Source organism: Ascaphus truei, chromosome 3 (assembly GCF_040206685.1).
Source record: "Ascaphus truei isolate aAscTru1 chromosome 3, aAscTru1.hap1, whole genome shotgun sequence".
Lineage (NCBI taxonomy): Eukaryota > Metazoa > Chordata > Amphibia > Anura > Ascaphidae > Ascaphus > Ascaphus truei.
Window position 1 is genome coordinate 423,964,218 of NC_134485.1, and position 24,941 is coordinate 423,989,158.

At 46.3% G+C, this 24,941-nt stretch overlaps 1 protein-coding gene across 10 annotated transcripts in view; it reads right to left on the minus strand.

Annotated features, from left to right (window-relative positions):
• LOC142490456 (beta-arrestin-1) overlaps positions 1 to 22,795 on the minus strand; it is a 338,250-nt gene extending 315,455 nt beyond the window's left edge. For 3 of the 10 annotated variants that reach the window (XM_075592790.1, XM_075592787.1, XM_075592786.1), the window contains exon 1: positions 22,217 to 22,784. In XM_075592790.1, coding sequence (XP_075448905.1) covers positions 22,217 to 22,236 — 20 coding nt within the window. In that variant the 5' untranslated portion in view covers positions 22,237 to 22,784. Of the gene's footprint in view, positions 1 to 22,216 lie in introns of all 10 variants that reach the window. The other 7 variants (XM_075592788.1, XM_075592782.1, XM_075592783.1 and 4 more) reach the window with 6 other exon arrangements.
• Between the last annotated feature and the right edge of the window lie 2,146 nt (positions 22,796 to 24,941).

A 24,941-nucleotide genomic window follows, 5' to 3' on the forward strand; every position in this document is an offset into this window, starting at 1 on the left:
GCCTGCTAACCGTCAGTGCCAAATGATAGAAGCTCTTACATTGGACATACTGTACATGCAGAAAGTGGTGTGATGCGCAAAAATTAAAGGTCTCTCCCACTATGTACTAGTGTTCTAATGATAGCACATTCTGACCACTTTGGGGTTTATCATTAAAGTGATATGACAAGTTTATACATAGCACATCACATAAATCCATCATCACTGACATATTTGTGTCTCTATATTGGTTCATGGTTTGAAAACGCTTAAAATTAAGACTCTCAAATATAACATGATCTGGCATTAATGCATTTCAGATTTCAAACATTCCTAAGTATGCTCCATTATAGTATTATAACCACACTCCAGCTCTGCAAGTTGTACCATATTCATGCCAGGATAAAGCATGTGGATTCCAGGCCATATTATTAAAGCAGCCGTCACGGGAGACTTGGATTCTTTCACGGGAGCAAGTACCAGGCAGGACACAGAGATCAAATAAATGGGTGTTTATTTCAGACGGAGCCAACATACGCAGGACAAAATCACAACAGAGCTTATACTCACAAACTTGACCACAATACAGAGGGAACGCCAATCGCTTCGGTGTTCGGTGCCACCAAAATGCCTTTCCCGGAGCAGCTTCCACTTCTGTAGTATGTCCAGTATCCAGGCAGCGCTGGAGGTACATTCGAGCAAGGCCAGTGTAATCCGCCCGCTTCAGAAAGACATGCAGCCTCGTCTTGGGGGTCTCTGGCACCACCTCAGAGAACTAGGCACACAGACTTCACAATAGGTAATTTAATACAGCTTAGAAACCACCGTTTCGACTGCCACGCAGTGTCCTGGAACTAGATTCCACATTTCTCTGTCTCCCTTTGCAGCTCATAGGATTCATGTCTCCCTAGTTTAGCTGCCTGTTATTTTCCCTGTCCCAGCAGCTAGCTGCATGTGAAAAGGCAACATTATGTTGTTTACACAGCCCTAGTCAGTGTTGGTTGCCTGCAATCTCATATTCTCCTAGCTGAGAGTGGGCTATTCCAACCCCCCCCCCGTCCTTGCTGACAGTTAGTATAGTCTCACTTCCCTTCTAGTGTGACCCTTGCTCCTCACTTCCTTTTCACCCTGGACTCTGAGTGAGTACCTGCCTGCTATTTGCCCCAGCAAGGCCTTTCTGTTTTACACTGCCTTATCTTGATACACTGCACTTCAGACAGAGAAGCACTCTCTACCCACACTACACCTGCAAGTACCTTTCATCCTGTGATTTTCCTTCAATAAAACTAAGAAAGACAAAAGGACTTGTTGTGCTTTGGAACAGGGAAGGCATGAGTTAAGCTAACTGGAATTATTCATACATCATTCGTGACCCTGGTTCCAGGAAACGCAGTCTTTGTCAAGGTTAGGGCTGACAGGTGCAGGAAACAACATATATTCATACCCCATAGCTTAGTAAGCTTGTAAGTAGTAAATGACCTATTGTGAAGTCTTTTATTCTCGTGTAAAACCTTGGGACCTTCAGGACAGTCCCAGATACCGTGAGCACCGGCAGCTGGCTTAAGTTGTGTGGAAGTGAGATGTGTGCCAGATAAACCTCCTTGGACCACCTCAGAGAACACCATTTAATCCATCTCCACACCAGTCCAGGAATAATCTGTAGATCTGAGATCGGCTGCACCTTTTCTAGATTCCTGTCTTAATAGGAAATCATGGAGAATGGATGGTGACCAATCCCATCATGGATGCTGCGTGTGGGAACAATTACAGCATGGATGCTACGTTGGCCAATCACTGAGCGAGCTACATACTGTAGGCCAATCAGGGCTGTGGGAAATTCAAACTAACTCGCCAGTGAGATCTGAGTCACCCTAGACCTTCAGGGTCCTGTTTCAGCTGGATACCTCCTGTGGAGATGGATGCATCTGAGTCTGAGCTGATCAATGGTCCTGCCCTCAGTCACTGTTCCCAAGGACGGAGTACACACCCCTCCCCCTCTAGGGGCCAGACACCAAGCTTAACTTTTAATATGCTGGTCCCTGTGCCACAGCGGCAATCATCTAAGCTCTTTTCTTATTTTTACTTTTATTTCTTTTACTCAGGATTGCAGCAAGAGGTCTCCGGAGCTCAGCCCCATTAATTTCAGCTCCGGGGACCCCCTGCTTCTGGAGATAATTGTCTCCATAGTAGGTGTCAGTAGCCGCGCTGCTCGGGTAACAGGGATCACATAATAGCCGCTGTTCAAAGCTCCCGCTACCTGCCGGCCAATAAGAAGCTGTGACATCATCAGGTCCGGCTTCCTATTGGCCAACGTGACACGGGAGCTTTAAACTTTAAAGCCCAGCTAACTCAATCGGAGCAGCTACCGGCACCTACTACGGAGGTAAGTATCTCTGAAATCAGGGGGTCCCCGGAACTGAAATGAATGGTGTTCAGCTCCAGAGAGCCCCTTCTTTAATCCTGGGTAAAAAAAAAAATCAAACATTTATTTTTTTATTTAAAGACGCTTGGATTGCTCATTTAAAATACATGCGAGTCCGCTTACAACACAGCTAGATCGGATTCTTTTCAGACCGAAAGACAGATACATGTAAAGAACTAAAGCTGGGGTTTAAACCCCCCCAAAACAAACTAAAGTTATAAGGTTGCAAACCTAGGCACAAAAAATAACAGGTTTATCAAAGAAAAAACATTGTTTACAATGAGATTTCTTCATAAATCAGGTGCTTTTCTTTTTGCTCTCGATTTCCAGTAACACAAACAGATTAAATGTATTGAAATATCTGGTGATATCAGGTCATTTAATGATAGTTGTGATTATTATGAGAGCCCTGAGAAAGGCATCAGGGTCCAAAACATTGGCTAAATAACATTTTGCTTATTTACTCGTATTGATCAGTACCACAATAAAATGAAATATAGTTGGAGTGAAAACCAGTTCTTCTACTGTAAGATACACAGCCAAAATAAATAAATATTTTTAAATGAGCGCGCACGTAATCCGCAACCTCGTGCATGAACGACGCGTCCAAGCGCGCAAATTTTGTTCAGGCATCTGTTTATTTTGTATCGCCTCCCGATGCCTCCAGCGTGAAGTGCAGGTTTAGCGCATGCGCATTTTGCGCGTGACTTCACAAGAGCACGCGCGCACGCACAGCCAGACCTACTATAATCAAGGCCTTAGTCATACAGGCAACCCATAACAATATATACTTTTTGAGACATTTTCTGCACCCTATATTTTTGCAACGGTTTTATATAATGTGCTTTTAATCTATTGGCAGAAAAGTCATTACTTCCTATGGGAGAAGACACTGACTGCCACCGAGTTTGAAGCAGGGGAACCTGATTCAATTCCCGTTGTCAGCTTCGTGTGAACTTGGATAAGTCACTTTATCTCCCTGTGCCTATGCAAAATGTCTCTGTAAAGCGCTACGTAAAACTAGCAGCGCTATACAAGAACAAACTATTATTTATTATTATTAATTAGTCTTATATACTACAGAAAAAAATAATAATTTAAAAATCACTTTAAAAGCGTAAAGAAAGAATATTAATAATAATAATACCAAGAGCAGGAGGATTAAATAAGTTCGTGTTTATATCGCAGTCAAGGAAAGAACTGCAGGTTCTTATTCTGAAATCCAATTAACAAAGTCTCCCAACGGTGACAATGGGGCAATTAGTCGCTTCAATAATAGCTTATCAAACATACAAATATACAAAGTAGTTTTGGTTTAATCATTTGAGAAATCCAATGCTGTTTGTTTGTCCCCAGACTTTAAACAATAACCCTTCATGTGTCTTCTTGTTGGTAAGCTGGAATGGTACAGGTATACACAGTAGTACTAATTCTGCTCAGTAACTTCCTTTTAGTGCCTTTTGTGTGGAGCGAGAGTTTAGGGTTTGCACATTTGAGCTGTTGCCTTGGCAAAGTACAGTCTCGACAGGGAAATGTTTTAGGATAGTAAATAACACTTTGAAAAGGTCACTGGATTATAAATATTTGCAGACCCATTAGCTCCTCTGCTGTTCCAGCAGTGACGTTGGTGGTTACAATCAGCAACTGAGCTGCAACTGAGGGGTCGAAATGTGTGTGTCTGCGCTCTCTGATTACACACTACTTGTGCACGTTTTGCTGTACAAGCCATGGCCGGGCCCCAGAGGGCTTTCACGGGGCCCAGGACTGGAGTCTCCATATGTCTCTGGATATATGTTGTTAAAGTCAAAAGCTATAGGGAAGCATCCAGTTTAAAAATGGATAGCAAGCTAAAAAGTGACATCAAGCATGCTCATTGGTACAGTATGTCGTTACCCAGAATCATTGTGCTTTAGTTTGGCTATTGAATGATATGTAAGAGTATTATGAACGAGGTTGTTAGTACTTTACATGGGTAAGGCATGTACATGTTCTGTCTCCATTCTTTACAGTAGAAATGTTGCTTATTATTTAAGTAATAATCCCAGAAGAACAGGGCATTACAGGCCAATAATGCCCTGTTCTGGGGGGATTATTACTATTATAGGCTAAATGTAGGATTTTTTTCATTAAAAAATAGACCATTTTGAAAAGAAATATAAAACTCGTAACTACGCTGATGCACCTGTGTAGGAAAAAGACGTAAAGTAGCAAATGAGGAGGGAAGAGGTGAGGGGGGAGGAGAGGTGAGGGGGGAGGAGAGGTGGGGGGGAGAGGGGGGGGGAGGAGAGGTGGGGGGGAGGAGAGGTGGGGGGGAGGAGAGGTAGGGGGTGGAGGAGAAGTGAGGGGGGGGAGAGGTGAAGGGGGGGAGAATAGAGGTGGGGGGGAGGAGAGAGGTGAGGGGGAGAATAGAGGTGGGAGGTAGAATAGAGGGGAGGAAAATGGGTGAGGGGAGGAGAAGAGAGGTGAGGGGGGAGGAGAGGTGAGGGGGCAGGGGAGGAGGAGGGGCAAGGGTGTGGGAGAAGAGATAGGTGAGGGTGTGGGAGAAGAGATAGGTGAGTGGGGATTGAGGGAGGTGGTGGAGGGGGAGGTGAGGGTGGAGGGAGGTGGTGGAGGGGGAGGCGAGGGTGGAGGGGGAGGTGAGGGGGGGAGTGAGGTGAGTTGGGGGAGTGAGGTGAGTGGGGGGAGTGAGGTGAGTAGGGGGAGCGCAGTGAGGGGGGAAGCAAGGTGAGGAGAGAAGCGAGCGCGAGGAGAGAGAGGTGAGGTGGGGAGGAGAGAGAGGTGAGGTGTGGGGGGGAGAGAGGTGAGGTGGGGGGGAGAGAGGTGAGGTGGGGGGGGAGAGAGGTGAGGTGGGGGGGAGAGAGGTGAAGTGGGGGGGGGTAGAGAGGTGAGGTGGGGGGGGAGACAGGTGAGGTGGGGGGGAGAGAGGTGAGGTGGGGGGGGAGAGGTGAGGTGGGGGGGGAGAGAGGTGAGGTTGGGGGGGGAGAGAGGTGAGGTTGGGGGGGGAGAGAGGTGAGGTTGGGGGGGGGGAGAGAGGTGAGGTGGGGGGGAGGTGAGGTGGGCGGGAGAGGTGAGGTGGGGGGAGAGGTGAGGTGGGGGGAAGGTGAGGTGGAGGGGGGAAGGTGAGGTGAGGTGGGGGGGAGAGGTGAGGTGGGGGGGAGAGGTGAGGTGGGGGGGGAGAGGTGAGGTGGGGGGGAGAGGTGAGGTGGGGGGAGAGCTGAGGGGGGAGGGGCAGAGTTTATGGGGAGAGGTGAAGGGTAGGGGGAGTTGTTGAGGGGGGAAAGGGATGAGAAGTGGGGGGGAGAAGAGGGGAGGTGTTGAGGGGTTAAGTGATGAGAAGTGGGGGGGGGAGGTGGGTGAAGGGGAAGAGTGGGAAGAGAAGTGGGGGGGGCAGTGATTTTAAATACAAACTAAAAAAACAAAAAAAAAACAGATAAAGCTATGCAAGTGGTGAAAGAAATATTACTTTGTTGCAAGTAACAAAGTTACTATTTGGGACCCACCAGCTTCTGACATCAATTGCAGGGAGATGGGGGAGAGGAAGAGGGAGGGGGGAGAGGAAGAGAGCCTGCATGTGCTGTGTGAGAGTGCCTGCATGTGCGGTGTGAGATAGCCTGCATGTGCTGTGTGAGAGCCTGCATGTGCTGTGTGAGAGGGCCTGTGTGAGAGTGCCTGTGTGAGAGAGCCTGCATGTGCTGTGTGAGAGAGCCTGCATGTGCTGTGTGAGAGAGCCTGCATGTGCTGTGTGAGAGAGCCTGCATGTGCTGTGTGAGAGGGCCTGTGTGAGAGAGCCTGTGTGAGAGTGCCTGCATGTGCTGTGTGAGAGAGCCTGTGTTGCCATGCTGTGAGAGGAGAGGAACAGAGATGCCACGCTCCCCCTGCATCTCTGAAAGGTGAGTTGGCAGGGTGCCAAAAATTCCGGCCATTACTGAATGAATAATGCCCGGAATTCTAACCAATCAGAGGGCAGGGATTTCTGTAATTTCTCGTTTTCATGCATGTCCTGGGCACAGAGTTGCTGTATGATGACAGATACATGGTTACATTTTATGAACAGAGGTTGTACACTGTATTTACAGACATTTCAAGGTATATAATTTATACCCTGTTCTCTTATGTAACTATGTATTTGTAACCATGTGTTATTTGTCAGCTTAAGGCTAAGGCCCGCTCCCAGAGTCAGCGCTCCCGCACTGCAGACAGGTGGGGCGCTGACATACACAGACCGCGATATGCGGTCTGTAGGGAGCGGGAGCCGGAGCGGGAGGTGGCCGGGAGTGGGAGGCTTGAGCGGGAGGGGGGCGTGGCTTGAGCGGAGGGACCCGCTACTCTCCCCCCCCCCTCCCCTCCACGGCTCGGGCTGCTGATTGAAGGTAAGTAAAGCAACACACACACACTCATACACACAGACAGGCACAGGCACATACACACAGACAGGCACACACACACGCAGGCACTCATACACACACACACACAGACAGAGGCAGGCACTCACGCACTCAGGCACACACATACACACAGACACGCACTCGCGCTGCTTTCACTCCACACTCCTCCCCGCTCCCCGAAGCCTCTCCTTCTCCCGAAGCCTCCCCTCCCCATTAGCTCACAGCCACACCACGTGACGCGTCAACGCTAGGGATCACCATTCTCTTGTATCCCATAGCGGCTGACGCGCCACAGCGTGTAGTAAGCTGTGCAGCCAGGGGGGACCGGGACCGGCTCCGCAGGATTCCCCTGCTGGTGGGGAACTCGCGTGTGGCCGCCCGCGCCGCCGGGCGCACCGGGTCCCAGGCCTAACTCTGTGCCCAGGGCATACTTGAAAACGAGAGGTAACTCTCAATGTATTACTTCCTGGTAAAACATTTTATAAATAAATAAATGGACAGTTATAGATAATATAAGCTATAGTTAGGGTTGTCAGGTGTCCGGTTTTCACCTGGACACGCCGGTAATTCTGATGCCTGTCCGGTATAAAATTGGTGGTAATACCGGACACGTATATGTCCGATATTTCCATGTTGTGGGCTGCGGCAGCAAGCACAAGGGCGGCGGAGGAAGCAGCAAGCGTGAGGGCGGCGGAGGAAGCAGCAAGCGCGAGGGCGGCGGAGGCAGCAGCAGCAAGCGTGAGGGCGGCTGGACGTGCTGCTTGTGATGCGATTGGAGGGTGGCCCGCGGACTGTGGCCGGGAGCAGTCAGGAGCACTTATGAGTGTGTGTGCTGTCCCTAACTGGAGGAGAGGTCGGCAAATCGGAGCCCACACCCTGGCGGCTCAGAGACAGGTCCGGTGGTGTCTGCGTCCTGCCAGGAAATAAGGTAATAAGGCCAGCCTGATGAGATGATCATGATGGGTGGGATAAGATGATGATGGGGGCCAGCCTGATGAGATGATGATGATGGGGGGATAAGATGATGATGGGGGCCAGCCTGATGAGATGATGATGGTGGGGGGCCAGCCTGATGAGATGCGATGATGATTATGGGGGGGGGGATAAGATGATGATGGGGGCCAGCCTGATGAGATGATGATGATGATGATGATGGGGGGGGGATAAGTTGCTGATGGGGCGGAATAAGATGATGATTATGATATAGGGGCAGGAGGGGAATAATATGATGATTAGGTGGGGAATAAGAGGATGTTGATGATGGGAGTGGGAAATGAGATGATGATGGTGGTGGTGATGCGTTGATGATGATGAGGGGGAAATGAGATGATGATGGGGGGAGATGAGATGATGATGATGGGGTGGGGAAATTAGATGATGATCACAAGCATCTCAACAACTGCCTATAGGCACTAAACACATGCCACACTGTGCGTGCGCTCGCGCTTACTACAGTATGTTACATGCCTCACCAATGATTCTCGTGCGCATCGCACCTTTCGCCATTTTGTCCAGTATTTTTGGACAAGCCACCTGGCAACCCTAGTTATAGGTGTATGTAACAGTTACAGACCAGATTAAAATGTGAGACAGCCGAAATCTTGAATGAACTTAGCCTGCTTTGAGAGTCTCTGGTAGATTGTTCCAGACATGAGGTGCACAGTAACAGAAGGAGGAGCGACCGGATTCCTTGGTCTTGTCATTGTGAGTGTAGAATATAAAGCGCAATCCCTTCAATAAGTTTATTATTTAGCACAGAGTAGCTACTGTACAGTATATTGGCCCTGGATAGGTGTATGTTTATAGCAGGCTGTGATAGTTTATTTGGAAGCTGCAATGCCCTACTAATAACACGTATCGCTACCTTCAGATTATAAAGCACCATTGACTGTTATGCAGAAAACTTTTTTTTTGCTTGCAAAAATCCTAAAGTTCAAACAGTTGTCAATATTTTTCTTTCATGTGGAAATTCCAGCCAGTCACTTTAACCCATCCCCGGACCCTGTTTTTCTGGGCTCGGTATTCCAGAAGTAGCAAAATGGTGCAAATATTCTAAAAACAGGGCGCACAAGGGCAAAACCATCTGCAGTTTAAAAAGGTCGCCGGAAAAAAAAGAATACAGATTTATACATGTACATGGGGTTTTGAAAACTCAAACCGGTTAATAGTTATCAGCTTGTAACAAATACACTTATTCCCAGAAGAGCATGGGGCCAGAATTGTGTACTACCCTGTTGTTGATTTTTCCATGATCTCATTTCAGGCTCTCGGCAGATTAGTTGTAATTTGGAAAAGAAGTCCAAGTTACATCCCAGCATAAGTCCACAGAAAATGACGCTGCGCTCGTATGTCCACTTCAAACTGTCTGACCGGCCTTCTTCCTCCCACAGCGCTAAAGTTCTCCGGTCATCAGCCGGGACATATATCATCCAAAAAGCAGAGAGGGCAAGACGTTAGGTTATATTCCACTTTTAATAGTACACTTAACACCTGAAAACTTACAGTTGAATACTGCTGCACGAACGATAGGGACCCCGCACACGTCCGACGCTACCACCACATAGAGCTTCCCTCGATACCACTGGGATCGCCGCCGGATACAGAAACCGGAAGTGAACCCCATGAGTGACTGAAGGGTCAGATGGGCAATCTGGCGAGAGTATACAGCTTAGTTACGACTGTACTCTCAATGCATAGATGTCTAAACGGACCGTCTTAGTTATGGATCCACTATCGAACAGGTATCACAACCCTGTAATTGAAATTGCGAACCCCGCAGTAATCCTCTACCCGTTTCGTGCTAATTCATCAGGAGATGATCATGTGTGAAGTGTTTTATTAAAAGTGGAATATTACCTAACGTTTTGCCCTCTCTGCGCTCCTACATTTTTTTTTACATCCCAGCATAAGACCCGTGTGACCAAGACAAGTCATTATTAGAGGTGGGCAAAATTTTCACCGAAGTTCGAATCCGCCGCATCTTGGCCAGTTCCTTTCAACCGCGGATCAGTCTAAAAAATGAAGATCTGTTTGCTTTTTGATCACTAAAAATACACCCGACGGATTGTGACTCCTTACAAATCCTGTGTTGTGTGTGTATGTGTATGTGTGTGTTGTGTGTGTGTGTGTGTGTGTGTGTGTTGTGTGTGTGTTTCAGGCAACTCCTATGGCGGATTCCAAGGTATCCACCTTCGGATTACGGGATGCGGAACGGATTTTGGTGAACAGATTCCGACTGCTTCACCTGTCTCTGGTCATTATCCCACTGTGCTTGAGGTACTGCATTTAGATTGTAAGCTGTTTAGTACAGACTGTGTATACCGTCAGTGCTATGTTACAAAAATAATATTTCTTGGACATGAATTTTATTAATGTTTCATTTACAAAACGGGGGAAAAGTGTAATAAGAATAATACAAATATTAGTATTAAGGTTACAGAGCTTTTGAAACCTCATAGGTGTCTTCTTCATGTGGACTGTGTGTAGGATTTAAGACCCTCTATACACTATCATTTAACTTATGAATAACTCACATGCTGGGATCAAAACCAACGAGAAATCTACACTTCCTCAGGTCCCCTATGGTTACAAGAAATGTGATCTCATGTTGACAGTTTGCATGTATTACGTAGGTCTGCCTGAGTATTTAAAAGGCTGTTCTCTCAAATGCCGTTATTCAATATAGTGAGAAGTTATGTAGACAATAAGTAATCCAAGGTGTATGACAGCTCTAAAAAATGTAAATTGAAGTGGATTAGTTACAGCCTGCCTCCACAAAATAAAAATAAATATATTAAATATAAAGTATGTGCGTGTGTATGTATACGGGTATATATATATATATATATATATATATATATATATATATATATATATATTGTGACAAACGGCTTACTCCGGGGCTCCGTCGTTTGTCCGGGACTGTTTAGAACACGGTCTTTTAGGGTAGGTTAAATGATGAGGCGTCACGTACTGTTCCTTTAAACAGGCTATGCCTGGTTTATTCAGTCCCAGGCACTGAGACTGCCACAGTGCATACAACAGAAAACAGATCAAAACAAAAGCTGCTCACCTGAGCGATAACTTAACTTAGATATCCCTGACTCAGGGTTGGAAGTGGCTTTTCCACTTCCAACATCAAAACATGGTACTTTTGCAGTCTTACACAAATGAACAGAAAGATTGAACCTGTTTGGGGAAGAGGCTTCTCCCCTCTGTAGTTCAGCAGCCTTCCAGCCTCCTGGCTCTTGTGGGGAGACCAGAGCAAACAGGAAATCAGTCTTTCATACCCGATTCCTAATTAGCATGACAGGAGACAGAAATCAGGCAGCAGACAAACTCTGGTCTGGATCTCTCATCCCTCAGTTCCAGCGCTTGCCAAACTGTGGGATGGAGTGTATGTATTATAAGGCTGCACTCCCAGGCCAAACAGGATAGAAACTGTCTAGTATCCTGGGAGCCCTATATACGGAATTTATTACCATCCCCTGGTTTCTGTCACATATCCTCCCCCCCAGCTCAGACCTCGAGGGATGAGCGACCATGGATATTAGGGAGTGCATCCTTGACAACCCGTCAGCATTGCCATGTTTGTGCCCTGACCTGTGTTCCACAGAAAATTTAAAGGGTTGTAGGCTTAGGAACCACCTGGTCACTCTAGCATTCTTTTCCCTGTTTTGACACATCCAGGTAAGGGGTGCATGATCTGTGACCAACCGGAATTTTCTCCCCAACAGGTAGTATTTGAGCGTCTCTACAGCCCACTTTATTGCGAGACACTCTTTCTCTACTATGGAGTAATTTTTCTCCTGGGGATTTAGTTTCCTACTTAAATAAAGGATGGGGTGCTCCTCACCTTGAGACTCCTGGGAGAGTACCGCCCCCAGCCCTACCTCAGATGCGTCGGTTTGGACTACGAACTCTTTGGAGAAGTCAGGTGTGACCAACACTGGTTGGGCACAGAGAGCTTCTTTCAGGCTTCTAAAGGCCTGTTCGGTTTCGGGGGACCACTTTACCATTAGCGGTCCTCTTGCTTTTGTGAGGTCAGTTAGTGGGGTTGCCTTAGTTGCAAAATTGGGAATAAACCTTCTATAGTACCCAATTAAGCCCAAAAAGGTCCTTACTTGTTTTTTTGTAACTGGCCTTGGCCAATTTTGTATCGCCTCCACTTTGAGTGTTTGGGGTTTGAGTAAACCTCTGCCAATAGAATACCCCAGATACTTGGCCTCCTCCAGACCAATAGTGCATTTAGCGGGGTTAGCAGTTAGTCCAGCAGACCGGACTGCGTCAAGCACAGCTTGGACCTTTGGAAGGTGGGATTGCCAATCTTCACTATGGATTACCACATCATCCAGGTAGGCGGCAGCATACCGAGCATGTGGTTTTAAAATTTTATCCATCATTCTTTGGAATGTGGCGGGAGCTCCATGTAAGCCAAAAGGCAACACCTTATACTGAAAGAGGCCGTCTGGGGTTGAGAAGGCTGTCTTTTCTTTTGCCCTTTCTGTGAGGGGAACCTGCCAGTACCCTTTTGTTAGGTCTAGGGTTGTGAGATATCGGGCTTTGCCCAGTCTCTCTACAAGTTCATCTACCCTGGGCATAGGATAAGTATCAAATTTTGACACCGCGTTTAGTTTCCGGTAGTCATTACAAAACCTTGTTGTACCATCTGGCTTTGGGACTAAGACTATAGGGCTGTTCCACCCACTTTGGGATTCCTCAATTACACCTAGTTTTAGCATTTTTTTAACCTCTAAACTTATAGCCTTTCTTTTGGCCTCTGGGATTCGGTACGGTTTAAGGTTAACTCGGACCCCCGGTTCAGAGACTAGGTCATGTTCAATTACGCTAGTTCTACCTGGCCGTATAGAGAAGATTTCTTTGTTTCTTTTCACTAAATTCTGAACCTCTCGTTTCTGATGAACAGACAGGGTTTCAGCTATGCTAACCTCTGGGTCAGTTTCTTGATTCTCTGACGGACCTGGGGGTACTAGGGTTAACAAGACTTCTCTATCTTTCCAGGGCTTGAGTAGGTTTATATGGTAAATTTGCTCAGGTTTCCTCCTACCTGGCTGTCTTACCTTATAATTTACTTCTCCCACTCTTTCCAAGACCTCATATGGCCCATGCCATTTAGCAAGGAATTTACTCTCCACGGTGGGAACCAGAACTAGTACCCTATCACCTGGAGAAAAAATTCTGACCCTAGCACCCTTATTATATGTATTCCTCTGTGCTTCTTGAGCTTTCTCCATGTGTTCCCTCACTATGGGTAGGACTGCAGCAATGCGGTCCTGCATCTGGGCAACATGCTCTATTACACTTCTGTAAGGGGTAACCTCGTGTTCCCAAGTCTCTTTGGCTATATCCAGTAAGCCCCTTGGGTGTCGGCCATACAATAGTTCAAACGGGGAGAAGCCTGTGGATGATTGGGGAACTTCCCTAATGGCAAATAACAGGTACGGTAACAAACAATCCCAGTTTTTCCCATCTTTATCAACCGCCCGCCGTAACATGCTCTTTAAGGTTTTATTGAACCTTTCCACTAAACCATCTGTTTGTGGATGATAGACTGAGGTTCTGAGATGCTTGATTTTTAGGAGTTTACATAGCTCTTTCGTTACTTGGGACATAAATGGTGTTCCCTGGTCAGATAGAATCTCTTTAGGAATCCCGACCCGGGAAAACAGAACTACTAACTCTTTTGCTATGTTTTTAGCTGAGGTGCTACGTAGGGGAACTGCCTCCGGATATCGGGTGGCATAATCTAATATTACCAATATATGCTGATGTCCCCTAGCAGACTTTATTAGGGGTCCTACTAGATCCATAGCAATCCGGTCAAATGGTACCTCTATTATGGGAAGGGGTACCAATGGGCTGCGGTACGCCTTGAACGGGGCGGTGATCTGACATTCTGGGCATGAGGAACAATAATTCGTAATTTCTGCCAGAACCCCAGGCCAATAGAAGCTTCGGAGAACCTTTTCTTTTGTCTTTTCCACCCCTAGGTGTCCCCCCAATGGATGACTATGTGCGAGGTGTAATACTACGTTACGGAATGTCCGTGGTACCAACAATTGTTTAGTTGTAACTGATTTCCTTTTATCAACCCGATATACTAGGTCGTTCTCTACCTCGAAGTAGGGGTAGGCAAGCGACCTATCTGGTTGGCCAGGAGTACTATTCTGGTCCCGTATATTTCCCCTTGCTACCGCTAATGTGGGGTCCTCCCACTGGGCCTTCTTAAAACTCCCAGGACTGACCTCTAGGTCAGCGAGGGTCTTATCCGGTTCTGGGGTGGTAAGTGTCTGCTCAACATCTTGATTTGGGGTATTCCCTACCAAAGTAGTGATGGGGAAGGGAATTTTACAGCACTCCTCCTTTTCCCCCTTCTTATTTGGGCCCTCGTCAACCTCCATTTCTGAAAAAGGGAAAGGATTTGTTTCTTCTAATACTTCGTTATGGTCCGCTATTGAACTCTGGGCGCTATTCTGAGCGGGGGACCACATTTTTAGAAAATGGGGAAAGTCGGTCCCTATTAACACATCACGTGCCAGTTTGGGTACAATACCCACCTTGAAATCTAAAGAACCAAACTCTGTTTCAAAAAAAACATCAACAGTGGAATATTCATGATTATCCCCATGTATACAACAAATTGCCACTCTTTGTGAACTGTTTCCCTGTTTCTTCTTAATGGGCAAGAGGTATTCGGACACTAGTGTGACCATGCTCCCAGAGTCAAGAAGTGCCCGAACCCTCTTACCATTAACCTTTACAAATGCCCACAGATGGTTATTCAAGGGGTCCTCTGGGCTAGGGCCCATACATTGGGACAACAGCGAATAAGGTTCCACGCTGTTGCATTGCATGGGCTCATCATTTAGTGGGCAGATTTTTGCTGTGTGGCCCCTCTCATGACAATTTACACATTTAGGTACATAGTCTGTGTCCCACTTAGAGCCTTTTCCCGGCTCCCCATGTTGGCTATTGCCCTTAGTGTGCGAACCACTGTTGCTGGTGCTGCGTGAAGGTGGTCGCCGCTCTTCAGCGCCCCTTAACCCCGGTACCCTTTTACCGTCTCTGGAAGAGTCCTGGAACCTCGGGTAGTGGGGTTGCTCCACGACTGTGGGTTGCGGGTGCTCTTCTGCTGCATTGTACCTTTCTACGAGGGCCACAAGCTCATCCGCATTGTGGGGGTCACTCCGACTGACCCAACGGCGTAAGGCAGAGGGAAGTTTCCTCAAGAACTGGTCCATGACCAACCGTTCCACGATGTGGCTGGCTGAGTTGATCTCGGGTTGTAGCCACTTCCGGGCGAGGTGGATGAGGTCATACATCTGGCTTCGGGTGGCTTTATCCATCGTGAAGGACCATGCGTGAAACCTTTGGGCGCGAACAGCCGTGGTTACGCCGAGGCGGGCGAGGATCTCGAACTTCAATTTTGCATAGACGTTAGCTTCGGCTGGCTCTAGATCAAAGTAAGCCTTCTGGGGTTCGCCGCTTAGGAAGGGTGCGATTAGACCAGCCCACTCAGCTTCTGGCCATCCCTCTCTCTGTGCCGTGCGTTCAAACGTGAGAAGATAGGCTTCCACATCATCCGAGGGTCCCATCTTCTGAAGGTAGTGGCTTGCCCTGGTCATTTTCGGAACTGGGGCTGCCGCTGCCAGTGGAAGGTTACTGATAGTCCCCCTCAGGATCTCGAGTTCCTGCTGTAAGCCCTGAGCGAACCGCTGTTGCTCCTCTCTCAGCAAGCGGTTTGTCTCTTGCTGGTTTGCATTCGCGTTTTTCTGGGCAGCGACATTGCGTACCAGCGCACCCACCACGTCTTCCATCTTGTTTGCAGAGGATGAAAAAAAACTTTTTTTTTTTTTTTCAAAATTCTTTAACCCGCAGACCCCCTAGTGCTCTGCCCGCATTCTCCACCATATGTGACAAACGGCTTACTCCGGGGCTCCGTCGTTTGTCCGGGACTGTTTAGAACACGGTCTTTTAGGGTAGGTTAAATGATGAGGCGTCACGTACTGTTCCTTTAAACAGGCTATGCCTGGTTTATTCAGTCCCAGGCACTGAGACTGCCACAGTGCATACAACAGAAAACAGATCAAAACAAAAGCTGCTCACCTGAGCGATAACTTAACTTAGATATCCCTGACTCAGGGTTGGAAGTGGCTTTTCCACTTCCAACATCAAAACATGGTACTTTTGCAGTCTTACACAAATGAACAGAAAGATTGAACCTGTTTGGGGAAGAGGCTTCTCCCCTCTGTAGTTCAGCAGCCTTCCAGCCTCCTGGCTCTTGTGGGGAGACCAGAGCAAACAGGAAATCAGTCTTTCATACCTGATTCCTAATTAGCATGACAGGAGACAGAAATCAGGCAGCAGACAAACTCTGGTCTGGATCTCTCATCCCTCAGTTCCAGCGCTTGCCAAACTGTGGGATGGAGTGTATGTATTATAAGGCTGCACTCCCAGGCCAAACAGGATAGAAACTGTCTAGTATCCTGGGAGCCCTATATACGGAATTTATTACCATCCCCTGGTTTCTGTCACAATATATATATATATATATATATATATATATATATATATATATATATATATATATATATACATACATACATACATACATACATACATACATACATACACACGCACATACTTTATATTTAATATTTTTATTTTGTGGAGGCAGGCTGTAACTAATCCACTTCAATTTACATTTTTTAGAGCAGTTATATATACACATATATATATAGTGTATATATAACATATATACCCTGTACAACCAGCCTCACACTGATGAGACCCAAAAGCTCGAAACAGCTGTCTGTGAGTGGTTTCACTGGCTTTGCATCTAATCCCAGGATGTGCTTAAAAGCTGTGCGAACCGCAAGCATTAGCTTATAAGGGTTCCATGTAAAAATGGATTTCATGCAAACGGTGTCACGGTGTGCTCATTTGCATGTAATTTCCCAGAATCCCTTGCCGCAGCAGATGTAACCCCTCTACTCTTAGCTCTCAGACTGATGACTATAGCCAAGGCTGGGGCCTGAGTCCCCTGTCTAGAATTTACTGGGCCACGCGTGGCTTAGGCCTCGGACATGGTCAAAAAGACTGTGCTGAGCCGCGCTGAGGGGAAACATTATCCCTATCAGCACGGCTTTAGACGGCGCTTCCGCAGGTGTGCGGAGGCGTGTGGAATTTCAGCCGACAGAGAAAATTACGTTTTCCCGCTGAGGAAAGCGCAGGGCCGGTGATGTGACTGCCAAAAGCCAATGGCAGCCCGTGACATCGGCGCCGTGACGTGGCGCGCTAGCCCCACATCCCGCTCCGCCTCCAGTCCCGCCTCCCGCCCGCCACACATGTGTGCTCGCTGACGCTCATGCAGGGACATGAAAAAGAAGCTCCTGCTTGAGCAGGAGAGCATGAGCGTCAGCGCTGCCCAGCGCTCTTCCCTTCACCATGCCCGCGGCCTTACGGTCAGACGGCAGGAAGAACAGTATGGGTGATATAATTAGCTTACTATTCTAACTGACTCTGATACCTCAGACGAGGGTCACTACACACAATACGCAGGTTAATATGCAATCCCCAAATAATGCTGTGCGGGTGTGAGTCAGTGTCAGTGGTGCACTAGTCACCCAGTATTGTATTGTATTGTATGTCTTTATTTATATAGCGCCATTAATGTACATAGCGCTTCACAGCAGTAATACATGTGGTAATCAAATAAATAACAGATAATATAAATAACAGGTCATGGGAATAAGTGCTTTAGACATTAAGGAAGAGGAGTCCCTGCTCCGAGGAGCTTACAGTCTAATTGGTAGGTAGGGAGAACATACAGAGACAGGAGGAGGGAGTTCTGGTAAGTGCGTCTGCAGGGGGCCAAGCTTTATGTATCATGTATTCAGAATAGCCAGTCCTGGGTATGTTGTTTTGTGATGGTGCCTGCACACCACGGGAGCTCGTTGATTACTGAAACGGTTGCAGGCCTGTTCTTTGAAAAGGGTGCATAGGTACCACTATGTATTTTATAGCCAATGAGGGTCCCCTCCAGCGGCACTTGATCTCTTGCTTTCGACTGGAACTGTAGCTCTCAGCTCCTGTTGCACTCTCTCCAGACCTCAAACAAATCAGGTTGGCACTCAGGCCCACGCACATCTAACACACCATGGCTGCCCACCCCACCTTTTTTTTTTTTAAAGGCTCTTCTTCATAGTCCCTCCTCTTCCACAGCCATTACTATTGGCTGCTCTCATGTCCATCAGTCACATGTCCAGAGCATATTGGATTGGAACCTGCCAGGGGCAGTGTGAGTGTGTGTGAGCTCATCACACCGGGGGTTACATACAGTAATATATTACATTCCTCCTTTCTCTCTGCAGTGGATGAAATATAAAAGACAGGATAACATTGGTAGTGTGGGACCTGCTGAAAGGGTCTAACCTTGACATGGTTGCAGGCTTGATATGTTTTGGCCAAAGGATTCAACGAAATGACCCATAATTATAAACATGCAACAAATATATAGTAAATAACTAAATAATTTGTCATAATGGATGTGTATTTTGGGCATCTTTGTTTACTGCAGTATTACATCATATATGTACAGTAATAAGAGTATAGTACATGTAGACGGTAATGTCTCCTGTACAGTACAGCATCTCAGATAATACTAATGGGTGGTAAAGTTATTATAAGGGAAGGGTGTCATGATCAGTGCCCCAGTGTCCCTGCATGTGAAGGGGTGTAGTTGTTTGGGGCGGTCCTAGGAGGAAGTGGGACATTGAGGAAGGTTCTTTAAGTGAGGTTAGCGTCACACACCCCCTCTTTCTATTTCTGATGCCAGAGTGAAATTATCTGACCAATCCTCCTTAGGTGAGAAATAGAGGTAATGGGTGTGTTATTGGTTTAGAAAAAAAAATGTATGGCTGTCATATTGTGATGCGTATATTTTTTTGATATACAGCAGGGGAGCGCATTCTTTTCCCCCTGTGCCCCCCTGCTGGCTGTCCCCCTCTCCGCCCCCCCCCCCCCTTACGTTGCTCTGCCGTTCTGGGCGTCCTGACGTCACGTTGCCATGCGGACCCGTCTCCAGAAGCCGTCTGAGCCAAGGTAAGTGAAGTTTACAGAGGCCTTCGCCGCTTCCCCGACATTTAATTAAAATGTCTTCGGGAAGCGCGCTGGGCCTCTGTAAACCCCGCGCCCCCCACAGAGAACCTTGCACCCCCCCGGCCCCCCACTTTGCGCAACCCTGATATACAGTATATAAAGAAAACAAAAAGAGACAAGAAAAGGAAAAGAGATTTATAAAGAAAAAGGAAAACGGTTAAGAAGAAAAAAAATATTGTGTTTTGAAAAGTGGTTATACAGTATGATTATATTGATTGTATGATGGTCACAGCTGGAGAGGTGCACACTGCTCAGTTTTGCCCAGGTGGTGAGTTTGGGGGAATGTTAATGGTGGTTTGTGGGGGGCAGTTTTAGGTCCTGGCCAGGAGTGGCAGGCCTGGGGAAGTGTCCCCCAAAATGGACCCAGGAGTTTTTTAGACCCCAGAATGCTCACTGGGTCAGGAGTGACTGTGAACATTAACAGGTTTATTAAATGACGGTCACGTTTGGGGATACATGCTCACTAGGTCCAATGTGTGTGGCTGTTATTATAATAATAGCATGTGCTTGTATAGCGCTGCTAGTTTTAGGTAGCGCTTTACAGAGACATTTTGCAGGCACAGGTCCCTGCCCCGTGGAGCTTACACTCTATGTGTTTGGTGCCTAAGGCACAGGGAGATAAAGTGACTTGCCCAAGGTAACAAGGAGCTGACACCAGGAATTGAACCAGGCTCCCCTGCTTCAAACTCAATGCCAGTCAGTGTCGTTACTCACTGAGCCGCTCCTACTCCGCAAGTAAGTACAATAAGTACAGTAAGTACAGTAAGTACAGTAAGTAGCTATTTGAAACCAAAGTAAGGTGTCTGTGGTTATTTTGAAGTCATTTGGAAAAGGAAGGGGCAAAAGATTAAGGGTACAAAGGTAATTCACACTGTAGTACAGATGTAATGTGACTGTGTTCCCAAAGCCACACAACAAAAGGGAGAAGCCATGATTAAGACTCTGAAAATCTATAGCAAGATGTTATAACACATATACACATTACCTGCCCTTCATCCTCATCTTAAAACTCACGATCACTCACATAACCCACATCACTTGTCAGCCTAAACTTTAATGAAATCCCGCTTTTACAAGTCAGTATCAGCCCTATATATATTATACCCATTGTTTGTCCCCCAAGTGGAATCCCCCCTTTTGAATGTCAGGATCACCCTCTCACACACAAGCAGCAGTTTCTTCCGCAGTCTTTAATGGAATCACTCTGTTATATCATGGAAATTGCACTCTCAAGTGAATCAATAGGTTTTTAGAGCTCTGGTATTCTCTGGTGCTCAATAATCTCCATATAAATGGCTGAGGAATCACAGCTATGCTCCTATATTTGATTCAGCATTACAAAAAATGACTGTGACAAATGGTACATACTGTATAGAGGAGGGTCTAATTGCAGGATACCAATCAATTTGCTATTAGTAACCATGAGACGCTTCCACTGTTGTGTATGTAAACTTAGCTTAGGGGCTGAATGCCTAATTTACAGTGAGAGTCACAAGGAATAACATTGCTACTGGGTAGGATACGAACTGGCAGTCGAGAAGAAGCCTTGTGCAGTATGTTGCTTTGGTTTTGTCATCCTCTATTGATGATATACAGTATATAACATAGGGTAGGAGTGTTTGGCAACGTTTAAGTACTGTATAGGGTGAGAGAAGCACATCTAGGACCATATTTGCTGGAAGGGGTTAGGTGGGTAGCACGGCTTAGGAAGCCTTCCACTTAATAACTATATTCTTTCTTTATATAGTGTCTTTCCGTTTCCAAGCACATAGTGCAGAAGATATTCATGCAGCCACCCCTAGGGTAGAAACAAACCCAGCAGAAAACCTGATCTGCATGGCAGACTTCAAAGAGATGGAAGAAACAATAATGTTTTTATAGCTGGGCACAGGTCACGTCGGAGAGCCAAACATACAGTAAGTGGAAAAGCTTGGAACGGAACCCACGAGCTTGTACATCCACTATACCCCAGTGAGTAATTACCAAGGAGGTATGGAAAGGACTGGTGTCCCACACTGGAACATTGCTGAGCAGCTACAATGCTAAGAAACTATTTACTTCAAAATAGGGTTACATTTGTGCTGAGTTTTCTAGTTCTGTTTTGCAGGTGACAGCCGCTTAGTGTAGCCACCGTGAAACATTTTTTTTAAAGCTGCATTTCATGGTTGAGAACCACACCATTAATATTAATAAGTTGCATTATAAAACTAAACTAAGAATAACTACTCTACATGGCTACTCTCTAAAGAGTCTTCTGTGTCTATCCAAACCAACATTCATTCCAGGACACCACCCAGTAATGGCATCTAATGGCCTACCCTGGTCACCCCTAATGTCTTCCTACCTTGGCTGGCAGCTCCAGTACCATGTACATTATCCCTAATAAGAAAGGTCTTTTGGGGATGGGTGTTTAACCGTTTGGCTGTCAATGCATTTCAAGCCTTACTGAATGCGAAATGGATAAAGATACTCAGTATGATTCTAAAGCACTGCATGTTAGTAGCAAGTGGGGATCCATTCCCTCCCACCAACCATGGAATCCTGCTGAATACGAATAACATCTCTACATCCATTTGTCTCCTGATGCTTACGCCACGCAGCATCCTCATGCACCCCATAACACAAATGGATATTATTATTTTAACAAGGCAATAAATACATTGACAACAACATAAACTGCCACAACACAATAGTAAAAGGGTTGAGAAGGCACAAAGCCAATCCACTGGGGGGAAGCTTGGGAAGAAATTAGGCTTCCTTGAATTCTCCAGTGTCAACAAACCTCAGAATCCAGCCCTCTGCCTTCCTAGGACATTGTGGAAAAACAAACGCTTGATCTGAACACCCTATCTATTACGTTGCAGTGCTGTTCCTCTGTCCAGTGAACCATTAACCTGCAAGCCCATGACTTATGAACTCTAAAAGCATATTGCAATGTATATGTTATGCTAATAGCCTGCATTCATTACAAGGATCCATAGTGTCTCAGTGTGCAATGCATTAGGATGCTAATGCATTTTACCAGTGGCTTTGCTTCCGAGTTAGCTTATGGTCATTTACATGCACTTTATAAAATCACACATAAAGAGATAATTATAGAGAAACATGGACAGAAATAAAGTCCTTAACCCCCTTAACATTCACAGGCGCCAGCAACGCTTTGCTGGGCAGACTGGGAAGGGGGTTACAATAGATTATGACCCAACACCTCACAAGCATCAATAATGAAAGAGTATTAGAAAACACTAACCTGGTTCCTTTGTCGCCCATTACCAAGGTAATCTTGAAGCCACTGGTTAGGGTTCTGGAAATCAGAGAGAGTCAGAGGTTGAGGGACCAGCGACAGGTAGAGTACTGTAGTAGGCGCTACCTTGCCAGAACTGCCAGGCACACACAGGAGATCTGATGCTGGATAATCAGTGAACCCTGCTGTGTCCTACAGGCTGCTGTTGCTGCTGCTTTGCTTCTCTTTCCTCTCGGAAATTCAGGACTGGTATTATAGTGGATGTGAAGTGCCTTTGTTTTGCAAGCTCAGAGGCTGGGAACAAACAGCAGATCGCTCCTCTCAGTGCACTGGCTCATGCAAATCCTTCTGAGATTAAAGAGTGTGAGAAGGAGGGAGTGAATGAAATGTGAGAGCGAGAGAAAGAATTATGATTATTATGCCATCAAGCAGCCTTTTCCATATCTCACCCAGCCTTGCTGTATGTGGGTTGTACAAGCTGACAGCTTTGCTTCTGCAGAGATCCACCCTCGCTAGGCTCACAGCAAACACTGCTTCCTGCTACATTACCATACAGTTCAGGGCTGAGGTTCACACTGATGCAGCATTACTGTATCCAGGCTCATGCAATAATGGCCTATTTTCTCTCTGCTGCAAATAACCAGCAGTTCAATGCCAACATCTAGAATAAGCATGGAGAACGTACTTGCTTTTTTGACTTGTTTGCTCCAGAGTACAAAAAGCGCCTGATCAAAAATACTTTAAAAATAAAAAAATGTATACAAATAAGGTAATAAGAAATGTTTGTTCTGTTATTTTTTTGTGGGTGCAGGAATAGACATAGATGTTTATGTACACACACATACTGTAAACACATACTGTACTGGACACACACACACACATGTACTGTATAAGGTCTATTTAAATGTGCCAGGAACCAATTAGATTGTAAGCTCTTCGGGCTAGAGACTCTTTTTCCTAAATGTCACTTATGTCTGAAGCACTTCTTCCCATTATGTGTTTTGTTTTATTTGTTATTTATATGTGTAACAGTGTCCCCCCCCCCCCGCCCCCCCATCGTCGATAGAGGCCTGCTGGCAACAAGAGGGCTGAGTCGTCCCCGATGACTTTGGGACACAGGAACAGGTTTCTGGGGTCACTACCCCACATAATACTTAGCAGTGCAGCGCCTCCATCTGCCGTAGGCTCCAGGAAATGGAGATGATCTCCCACGGTAGAACTTGTACCTCTGTCCCCAGTTAGACCACACACCAGGCCGGAGGTATATTGCAAACAGGAACGTTTTTTTACTACACACTTTGCAGTAACACAACAGCTACGTAGCAGTTGTCTGCCGGATACAGTCTCCTTAGATCAGCTCTCACTGGAGATGGTCCCTGGACCGTCACTACAGGCCAAGGGCACCCGCAGCTGTCCTAGCTCTTCCCCACCTCCCTAGCGGAGGCAGAGGTATAATCACACTCACTCCTCCCCGCAGGAAAGAGCACATGGGAAGGCCCCAATCTCAGTCTCCCAGTCGTGTGACCTGCCTTCCTCAGAGGGAAGGAACAACCTCCGAATTTAGGGCGGTCCTGCACTTAACTACAGCCAGAAGGCAGACACCCCCTTGTCCCAGCTACAACAGGATGTACCACCCCCCTGCTGTCACTCAAGTGCAGTACCAAAAGTGAAGGGGAAAACCCCATACCAACTACAGGCAAACCTGTGAATAACAGGGTTTACTGCCAGCCCATAGGGTAGAATAGTAGCCAGGGGGTACCCCTCTACATATGATTATCACGTGTATTACTGTTGTGAAGGGCATGAATAGCGCTATATAAATAAAGATATACATACTACATATACATACATACATATATACATACAGTGCTGTTCCCCTTACTTTCTGCCATTAAGAGATTCCAGGACATATTTTCTTGGCAAACTTTGACATTGAGGACAATATTGCAACAAGAAGGGAGGTCGTCACTGCTGCATACACATGGCCATTATTATTTCCATGATTTAATAACCAACAGAACCAAAAAATGTCTTCACCCAAAGAAAAAAAAGTATGCGCGAAAGCGAATAACAACACCGCTGTAACGGGAGTTATCCCTGTTCAGGTAATGTGCCTCTAATCCAGCAGTGTGGTGGTTAACTGCTGGTAGTCAATTAACGAACACCACCTGCCTGATTAGATGGCTTAGAAAAGCCTGTCTTTTGAGACAGGAAGGGAGACTCCTTAGCTCACATCTGAGCTGAACTTGGAGACACTTGTCTTGAGCCCTGCCAGAAGAAACAGCAGAGCTGCTTTCAAGACACAGGGGAAACTTCTAAACCTGAATGCTGACAAACCCTGAAGAAAAGGTAGCAACCAGGGACAGAGAAGATTTTCCCTCCAAACCACAAGGAACAGATAAGACTTTTATTTACAAGACTTTTTATATCTGTTCATTTCATGCTATATGTTTGGGGCTGGGAGACATGCTTATCTAAGGGAGTTGTGAACCGCATAGTATTTCACTAGAAATACTCCCAAGTGAATACAGATAAAAACACAAAAAACACAGCGCAAGACGCTCATAGTGCAATTAAAAGTTATATTAACATTAGCAGTGAATAAGATAAGTAATGTGCGTACATCAAATTGATTTTAAACAAGCATTTCTGGGATATTTTACCCAAACACCAAGTGAAAGCCGGATATGATGTCGTCACAGGTATAGGAAGATTTTCCTCGTGGCCACCG